Consider the following 10,315-nt stretch of genomic DNA (forward strand, 5'->3'; position numbering starts at 1 on the left):
CAACCCTTCACTCTGCTCTCCGGTTAGTGAATAAACAGTGCTCTTACAAAGACGTTGTAGCACCTTTTCTGGCACATTTCCTCCTGACCTCAACAAGGAACGATAGTAAGCGCGGCTTTCGGCGGCATTCACAACTCTGACTGACGCCAGAAGACACTTGGCTAGCAGAGCAGGGAAAATTATCGCGGACGGGCTTCGATCTACCGACCATCCCCACGATGTACCAACACATACGCTTTAACACGCTAGGCTATCAGCTTGCTCCTCCCGGTTTGAGTTCGGAACTTGGTCCTGCCTACCAGGAGACAAGAAGCGACAAAGAAAAAAGTTCCCCGGCCGGGAGTTGATCTCAGGGCCGACAGTTTTGGTTCGGATGACGCTGCATCCGGTCGCAGCTACAATTATTCGGCTAAGTTTGTGGCGTGTGGCTGGGGGTGTCGGATGTCATAGTGCCCCAGTCGCACGCACCAGCCTTGCTGGCGGCGGACAGCCCCGTGGCCAGGGCGTGGAGCAGCTCCGGGCAGTTGGCGAGGGGCGGGCGGCGCAGCGCCTTGCTCGCCACGGCGTCCAGCTCGCACCTGGCCGCGCCGTCCAGCTGCAGCAGCTGCCACAGCACCTGCGCCGCCCACTCGTCCCCGGAGCTCAGCAGCTCGAGCAGCACCGAGCCCGACTCGTACATGCGGTACCTGTCCCACACAAAACGCCCGTGTTTAAATAAACAAATAAAACTTGTGTATTTGGTGTCGTGTGATGCCGTACAGCCTCACCGACGTAAGTCATCCTTGTCGAGGACGGGCAACCCCATGCGGAGCTCCGTCCTCATGGCAGCGATCTGCCGGGACGCCGCCCTCACGAGGCGGGGCCACGGCTGCGGACACTCGTCGTCCTCGTCGCCCTCGGCGCGCACGGCGTCCACGGGGATCATCTCCGCCTTATTCGGCTGGGCCATGGAGGCAGACCAACGAGACACTGGCTGGCTCAAGTCCACTAGTCCACTCAAGTCGTCTCGGGCGGGCGGCTGCTAACCTCCTTTGTTTGTTTGTTGTTGTTTTTTTCCTCGTAAGATTAAAGCCTTTGTGATGTTCCGTCGCGTTTTTGGGCGGCACCAACAATGTGGCCGGCGGCGGTTCAGTTTGGCCCCGACACGCTTGCACACCCTTCACCCCTACTTTCCTGTGTCGCTCCTCGTGAAATTGTCAGTGTAAGACTTTCTGCGCAACACAGCCAACAGGCTGTCCTATGTGGTCTTACGGGGGGCGGCACGCCAGTCGACGGCCAGGTACAGTGTGAAAGGTCGGGGAGGTGGCTAATGCGAGGCTTGGCTGCACTGCTGGCCGGCCGCGTGCTGGTCTTCCCTCGCGCTATCTTCATCCTGAAAGCTCTGTGGGTTCGCGCTGCTCGGCTACCATTTGAGTGACGCGTTGGACTCCGTTTGCTGCCGACGCTGACTCGACCTCCTGTCCGTGCGCACAGACGGTAACCCAGTGACGGGGGAGGGCTACGACGAGCCGGCGCAGTCCGCGTCCTGGAGGCGGCGCCGAGTCACCCCCGACACCGACATCCTGCTGCCGGCCTCGGCCCCGGCCTCTTCAGAGCATGCCTCGCGAGCCCCGCTTCACCTGGCGCCGCCCCACGTCGCCCCCCTGCCGCTCAGGTTGGGGGCGGGAGCGGCAGGGGCTGCCCCCCGCGGCCGCCGTGCAGCCCCCCTTCTTGAACAACCCGCTGCCGGTTCTCAGTCTGTCCCCGGCGGCGAGCTCCGCCGAGACAGCCGCGGCCTCACAGTGCCCCTCGACGCCCTCATCGACTCACAGCAGCGACTGCCCCGACCGGGATCACCCCTCGCCCCCTCCGCAGCCCTCCTCCTCGCCGACACAGGGTCCCTCGGAGGAGAGGCAGGGACGAGTCCCCAGGATCCGGATCCCTCCAGGATACTGGGCAGGGCCAGCGCCGCCGCGCTGGCTCCGCCCGAAGTACAGCGACGAGGAGGACTCGGACTAGGGGACGTCGCCGACGATGTCGCCGGCGACGAGGCCGGCGGGCAGCGGCTCTCGGTGGAGGCGTCGGCGTTGAGAGGTGCCGGGGAAGAGGACAGCCTTCTCCAGGCGTCCCTTGCAGCTCCGGAGCGCGCCCCGCCCCCTCCTGGTCCTGGCCCACCTCCTCGTAAAGTACCGGAGGACTTGCCGGCGGCCGGGGTGTCTTCGGCCGACGCTCACCAACAGCTGACTCACAACTGGTTCACCAGCCGCAAGACCAGACGCGTTCCCCCTGGAGGGTATTCTAAAGGACTGTGGTAACACGAAGCAGTTGGGCTTTGGTGCATGTTCTTGTGAACCGTAGCTACGTTCCTGTTCGAGTCTTAGAGTCAGTGTGCCCTCAACCCTTTGATTGTGACGTGCGATGCAGATGGATGGAAAAGTCATGATGCAATAAAAGTTAAGTTAACACATTTTATTTCTTACTTCTCTCAGCTATACAGAACAAATGTACACTATCAGAAGCAGTGGAGCGGAGCATTGCAGATGTGTAGTAAAATACCACTCCCACCACTCCTCTCATCAATCACCAACAAAAATAAAAATACTTCCTCCATATTTAAAAACTAATTATATGATCATTTTCTTTACTCCCACACAACATGCTCAATTACTAGTTTCACTATTTTGTTTCACATACAATTATTTTCTAAAATCGTTATCAGCAGTACTCATGATGAGCCTTCAGGCCAAAAACACGTAATCACAAAAGTGACCATGAATTTAGAAGAAGAAAAAATGATTTCTCACTGTAGAGAATTGAAGATAAAATGACAAATGAAGCTGATTATAATTGTTGATGTAGACCGATGGGGCTTAAGGTTTGTTGTCCACATAATTGAGAACACTTAGTCTGACCAGACGAGTCAAAAGGTAGAACAAAAGAGCTTCTATGGATAAATGTCATAGAACAAACCAACGGATTAGGTAAACATAATTACTTACTGAGGTCAAATTTATTTATCAGGAAATATCCACTTAATACAGTTCAATCTATGGTCATTTAATTCAAATGTGTCATCAATGAGCTCCAATCAACATGAATCACATATCTATACGTTGTTAAGATGCTAATTATTTTAACATGCATATCTAGAATTGCTCTGCTTAATCATACAAATAATTTATGCGGAATTGACCCAACATCTGATCATAGTTTACAACTCAAGGCATGATCAAATTTTATAGATTTGTAGAAAAAATATTGTCTGGTCATAAGTTCTCCTTCATGTGTGTATTAATTATGGGACTGGAAGCACTCCTGCAAAACTTTTATGTATCAGGCAGTAAAGCAGGTGGTTTACAATATGTACATTGTCTCCTTATGTACAACAAAGTACAAGGGTACATACACGTCCGAATCCACTAAGGCACTAAAACCAAAAGGCAGTTAAAGGCCTACTACTGTAACCGTAGTCACTGCTACTAAAGAACAAGTGACCCAACAAACTGGAATTTAAAATTAGTAGTACTAATTCCATAGTACGTGTTGATGTAGTTTTTAACTCCATGGTCCCTCAAAATCAAAATAGGAAAACACAGAAAACTGCTCTAGAGGCAATACCTTTCTTTTGTTATAATTTCTTTCAAACATTTCCAGCCTTACAACTTCAATTCAATACTAGCTTGATCTCACTACAATATGTAGCCTGTACAAAAAAGTTTGGTTTTAGAACTTCTGTAGTTGACTACCAGTTAATGACCATAGATTTCACATCAAGTCAGCAGTGTCAGACCACAAGGAAGGCAGTGTCTGCTGAACAACGAATGCTAACTAAGTGTTACGAATTTCTACTCAAATTAAGTACTTATATATCTTGTCAACCTCCAGGAAAATTCAGTAGAATTTAACTTGTAACAAATGAGATATGGTACACAGTTTTAAACATGCCATAGATTTTTTCTTCATAGGACATTGATCATCATTTTAAAAACAAAGTAATGGTGAGAAATAGTACATTTCTAGGAATAAACAGAAACAACAACACAGTTAAAAACAAAACCCCAAATGCTAACACTTTCATCTAGTGACAAATGAAGTATCAAGTACACTTGGAAAAGAAGAGTAAACAAAGTTGTAAAATACTACAAAAGCGACAGATACACTATGACTTAGATCCTTCCGCGGCAACAGACTTAACCCTTTACTGCACTAACGATTTCACTGAAAATATGAGTTTTTTTGTTTAGTTCAAAAATAATTTCAATCAACAGATCTCAGAAAAGCTGCTGTAATTAACTAGGCTCAGCATTCCATAGGTAGAACGTAAGATGTAAAACATCCAGAGTGATATCAAAACTATGATTAGTAAATTTACAACAAACAAAATGTCTTGCTCCTAAACAGGAGACAAAGTTGCTTGGTTCGCACTGCATTAAAGGGTCACAATTCTGCTCCTTTATTCTCAGAACATAATTACATAACTAACAGCCTTCTAGTAGGCATAGAAATCCACAGCCTTTAACACGTGCAACAGTGTATATGTAGCCTAAATTAATGTTTAACATTAAAACTTCCTCCGATAACTTTAATGAGAGCATTCCAATCTTAGTGCTGTACATCCAGGCTGCTAAAACATTCCAACATTACCCTTACAAATCACACTCCACTTCTGGCGTTAAAACTTCTGAATGTGAATAAAAGTTTAGGAAAGAACCACTTATAACATAATTTATGCATTTTGCCATAATACTGGAATTCTTATTAATATTGGATTGAAACCTTTCCAGTAAAGAAGCTGAGGTAGTAGTACTACAAACAGCTTCTCATGTTGGCGCCAATCCTGTCCAGTAAAGCAATGGAAAAGTAAAGATCTTTCAAGTTTCACTGACAACAAGGTTGTTAACCGTATAATGAACAGGAAGAAAACAATCCTAAAAATATTACTGGGATTTTTGGAAAAGAACTAGATTTGATTCAATTTTTGATGGTGTTTCTCAGGATGCATCTCAACAACAATACAGAGTTCACGTTGCACACAGCTATGCTGACCAAAGAAAAGTAATGAGGGCAGTGAAAATAATAAAAAGGTACATAAAGCAGAACGAGTAGAATGGAGGGAAATAGGCAACATGAAATATGATCAAGGAACTACATAGGTCACCACCCAAGAAAACAGCTCATTAAATAAAAACAAGAGAAAACAATTGTAAACATCAACAAACAGAACCGAAGGAAACGGTCCTTTGGAATTATTTTAACAACCACAAATCACAATACAAATCAGTCTCGCTAGAAGTCGGCTATTACAATTCTTTTGGAAAGAGGAAAAAAAAAGAGAACTTTACTGGCTTATTAGAAATGTGCAAGCCTCAAATTTAGCACTTTTAAGTTCTTGCAAATGAAAATGCAAAGAAACAATGATTTAAAATAGTAAACTATTGTAAAAATGCAAATTAAATACCATTAAGTATAAGATGGAGAGGATTTAGAAAAAGAGAACACGGCAATAAAAATACTGAATCCAGTACAGCAAATGAATAACGGAGGGGAAGAGGGTAGGTAGGTTCCACCACCAGTACCAACAAAAAGATACAAAGCTGAAAGATTTTACAGTTGAGAGTTTGCTTGTCTCATATCTACTGCTCAGGCAGACAAGTATATAGGGTAGGTGCATCTGTTGGATTAATCAGCCTGCTTTCTCCAAACCTGATGCTGGCCCTGTACTGAAGCACAAAGAGACACCAAATACAGAGAAAAGACCAGCTAACAACAAGAGTAAGAAATTTCTATAAAATTAACTACAAAGCACAAACAAGAGGGAAATTTTAAGAATTCTCATGACAGCACTAAAACTTTTTTTTTCTTTCAAATATTGCTCTACATTAAAGTCGATGCAGTAAATACAGAAAAGTCGTAATTAAATCTGGACAATAGACTGACCATAAAATAACAGATTATCCTCTTTTAGCGGCTTAAAGTGCAGCAACATATCAATTATAGAACATTGCTGAAGACCCCTAGAGGGTGGTTGGTTAAGAGATTTAGTTAGGTATATTGCTACTCTGAGAGAAGCATGCATCTATAGTCATGATACCCGAACACATGCAGCTTTCATGCTGATCAGTTTTTAGTTTAGTGTTTAGTCACACTGAAAAGCTGAGACATTAACAGCTACTAGTTGTATTTGAGTAAAAAAATTAATTAGACTTTTCTAACCCCAGCTGTTTTGAGAATGTTGACAATGCATGACAGCCTCAAACTATTGAAATTGACACAGGTGCATTTTGCATGCATTTTGCACAAGGAAAGCAAGATGTACAAATAAAATAACACCTAATAGGGTACAGGTCGAGTGCAACGAGCTAAATTTAGAAATGCACATTGCTGCACAGTATACACCACAACCAAAGCAATATTGCCTCACTTTCAGAAATGGTAACTCAAAAGTAAAGGATAGCAGAAAGAATTAGTTAATGGGATTCTAATAGGTAAATACAACAAAATGGTGCATTTAACAGTGCAAAAAGGTGTATCTTACTCTGTGTAAAATAGAAGATACATACAGTATCTAATCACTACAAAGACAATGATAATTATCACAAACCTGATACACAAAGTTAGGATATTATTTCCACAAGAAACTGTAAAATATGGTTTACACCACACTATCAGATTGAACAACACAACTGCAAAATTCTGTCTTTAGGTAAACCAAGCAGTAGCAGTATCATAACCTTGGAGATGAAGATAACTCTTATTCAGGTTGTGTCATTACCATTTGCCATTTTAGGTCCACAAACACATCATATTCATGTTAAATAGTATGAATATGTATGATTTGTGTTAACAGATAACTAGTGCCCATTACCAGCACATGAGAAAGTTTATTTAATAGATAAGCTTTGTTCTAAATTTAAAAAAAAATAATTATTTAATACTACCTAAAAGCCATCATGAGATAGTAAAGAAGAAAATATCAGCTTTGTTCAATGTTGATAATTTATCACCAGTAGAGGAACCTTAAAAAAATACAATAAAAAAGCTGGAGGACTTATTAGCTTTTCTATTGTTAGGTACCACCCCGAACACCAAGCAGGTATACATTATCGCCCCAGATTGTATAAAAACTTACAAAATCTTCAAAACACCTTTTCAAAATAAAAATGGGGAGGGTAAAGCCAGTCGACTCCGATAACAAGGAAACATAAGATTTACAGTACCACAGAGGTCAAAAAGCATTACGTGGCTAACATCACATTGATTTGTGTTGTCAAACTTGAAGTAAAATTAGACTTTTATGACAGGGAGCATGAAATATGAACAAGGCCGAAAGCCAATCAGTTCGTTTGCAGAAGTTGCATCACATTTATCACTGGCATTGCTGATGTAGCTTATTTCCATTGACTTGTTTAAGCACATGAATGAAAAGATACATTTCAGGTCAATATTCATGGTAAACAATTAATTCAAAGGGTGGTAGGGCATTAACGGCACCGGTGATTTTATGTTGGCAATTGCCAGAGCAATCTAAAGAAATAATTTAAATGCTAAGCTTTAAAAGAAGCAATCCAAACAACTTCTGGTTCAGAAAGAAAATAAAAGTTTGACCACCCACATATACTATTTACGTAATCCAACAACTAACTCACAGTTCAGAACTTACACTAATTAACTTACACTACATAAAATAAAACAAATTCAGCTTTTCCTTTACTGTTATAGTGAAAGGGAACAAAGGTGCTTGGAGACATTTCAACTTACCTTTCAATCACAATAATCACATTTCCTCAGAGTATGGTACAAGTATATATAATCTGCGAGATCAACCAAACAACATTCACAGAGTCCAAATTTTTCAAGCTTGACTACATTGAAAGTCACAGGATTTGAAGGATAGTCAAGACAATAAAACGAATACGTACATCACAATCAAAGTAGAAAACTCAAAAGAGACTGTCTCAATGAAGAGAGGCATGGTCAGTTGTAGGTTGTTTAGGGAGTTTCTTTAAAATTGGAGACCAGTGAAGTTGGCGGCAAATGACACACTCACCATTAACCACTAGATTCAGTGGAAGAAGGTGATAGCCAATATTCTAAGAGCACTTGCAAACAGTAAACAGCCAACAACAGTACACAACAGCCTTGTTACAGTCAATTGATAGTTCAACACAAACCATTACACAGGAGAGAGGTCTGAATATCTTTGAACATCTTTACATCAGAGTGTTTAAAACACTGGTGTCAATCAAGGAGAAAAACAAGAAAGCAAATGGTGAAATGTTCCCTAAAGAAGCAATAACAAAAGGACCTCAACTCACTGTTATAACAACTGCATAATGCAGTACTTTTAACAACCAAATAAATTGAAAGACAAGAACAAGATTTAAAGATAAACATAAGTCAATAAAGCAGAAGAATAACAGTGAGTTAATATCCTATTCTCCTCTGAGGGTGTGAATAACAATAACCAACAAATCTTTCACATGAAATGATATGTGATTTTCTGAAATCTGGGAGATTGATGATCTCATACAAAACTGAATATTAACAGAACCTACAAAACAAATCATGTTTGTTGAACTCCAAACACTTGACAGATGCAGTATGATGACCATAGCCGTTTTCTTCACATAAAAAATAACACATCCTCAGAAGAGAGTCAGTACTAATGCTAAAGTATGTATCAAATAACAACATGTTGAGGTACCGGTACCACTCAGTCAGACTAGTGAGACACGCCTGCTACGGTTTCTTGTCTGCCCAATAGCGGTTCATTTAGAAGTGGAACATCATGTAAAAAACTGTCCTCACATCTACTTGAGCGACGCTGCACTGATGCTGATGGTAAACCGGTCGACCCTGATGACTGTGATGACGTTGATGAATTTGCTGTAGTATTTGACGCTTCACAGCTGTCTGTGGTTGACGCAGTTGGCTGAGTTGAAGCGGCAACTGCAGAAGATGAGCTACCACTGTTCCCTGTGTTACCGGTACCTCCAGTGTTAGGGGAGGTTTCTGTTTGCGACACATCACCCTCTGGTTGCAGCTTTAAAGCAACAACCAAGTCTTGCAAAATTTCTGTTTCCTTGGAATCAATTAGATTGAAACGAGCATTAAATAGGGTGAGGTGCGCAAACACACAATTAAGATGTGCATGGAGGTTTAAAAGCACGACCTCCCGGAAGTGGCAGTGATATAAGTGAGCCAGCACATGAAATAAGAGTCGTAATATTTTTCGAACAATCGACTCAAATGAACTAGGAAAATCATTGGCTGGAAAAGAAAATTGAGCATGAGTTACAGTTGAAGAAGTTAAGAAGGTTAAGAAAAAGTTTAAGGACTTGACACTTACCATATTTTGTTGGAAATATACTTTCATCACTGATAGTTTTTTGGGTGAATGTCATCACATAGTCAATATACTGTGGAGCAGCAACTCGAGTTTTCTTGCCCTTTTCGTCAAACCATAGATATGTCCTACAAAACAGATCAAATAAATGAGCAAGTTCCAAAAGATAAAAATAAATGTTAATTTTAGTAAAAGAGACTTACCGGAGGCCGGGTCCTGTCATCTCAGGACATCCCGACATCGTGCAAAACTCTGATATTGTGCCATATATTAAATTAATATGGTCAAAAAACGCTAAAGCTATAATTTACAAAACAGACCCATTAATACCTTGATTTTAATGGTAAAACATTTAAAAAAAAAATGAAACTGAAGATAAAAATTGTAACATACTATGTGAAGCCAGCCACTCGTTATAGTCCAAGCCAGGGGGAAGTTCCAATAGCACTTGTAAGTCGATGTCAGGAAGTTTCCGTTCTAATAACCCCTCCTCCAAGTAGAGCTTTGGATCGTCTGGACACAATGATGAAAGTTCCCGGTCTTTACGACGCGCCTTCCTGTAAACAAAACGGGAAAAAAACACATCAGCTCAGTATTTTCAATTGACATTACATTGAAACAAATAAACAACTGTAGAGAATACAAAAGTAATATTAACGAGCATTTAGAGAGCCCCAAAGACTGACCAGATTAACCAAAGCGATCATTCCCCCCCCCCCCCCCCCTCAACCAGAAAAAAATTCTGTCACCATTGACGAGAGAGCCTGTGCATCCTGTTGAACATGGAGGTGCGTGGCGGCGCGGAGTAGACTGCACCGACCACAGCGAGCCCCTCGCCAAGCACCCCCCTCCCTCACCCCGGTCCGACCCTTATCACTCAGTGGCACCATTTCGCCTTTGCCTTCTGGTCAGCGCTTTTTCCACACAGTTCGAGCCGTCCGTCCACCCGTTGACGGCGGCAGTGACGCATCTCCACGGAGGGAGGGAGGG

The 10,315-nt window shown here is 42.5% G+C and overlaps 1 protein-coding gene across 2 annotated transcripts in view; it reads right to left on the minus strand.

The window, feature by feature from the left end:
* Positions 1–2,433: 2,433 nt before the first annotated feature.
* Positions 2,434–10,315, minus strand: part of LOC113213557 (MOB kinase activator-like 2) — a 24,760-nt gene continuing 16,878 nt past the window's right edge. The window contains exons 1-5 of one of the 2 annotated variants that reach the window (XM_052276354.1): positions 10,075–10,192; positions 9,719–9,882; positions 9,529–9,625; positions 9,329–9,453; positions 2,434–9,249 (exon numbers count right to left, since the gene is read on the minus strand). In XM_052276354.1, the coding sequence (XP_052132314.1) occupies positions 8,702–9,249; positions 9,329–9,453; positions 9,529–9,625; positions 9,719–9,882; positions 10,075–10,109 (969 nt within the window). In that variant the 5' untranslated portion in view covers positions 10,110–10,192 and the 3' untranslated portion in view covers positions 2,434–8,701. Of the gene's footprint in view, positions 9,250–9,328; positions 9,454–9,528; positions 9,626–9,718; positions 9,883–10,074; positions 10,193–10,315 lie in introns of those variants that run through there. The other variant, XM_026432674.2, reaches the window with a different exon arrangement.

The sequence above is a fragment of the Frankliniella occidentalis genome, unplaced genomic scaffold (genome assembly GCF_000697945.3).
Source record: "Frankliniella occidentalis isolate FOCC.00 unplaced genomic scaffold, Focc_3.1 Scaffold1, whole genome shotgun sequence".
Lineage (NCBI taxonomy): Eukaryota > Metazoa > Arthropoda > Insecta > Thysanoptera > Thripidae > Frankliniella > Frankliniella occidentalis.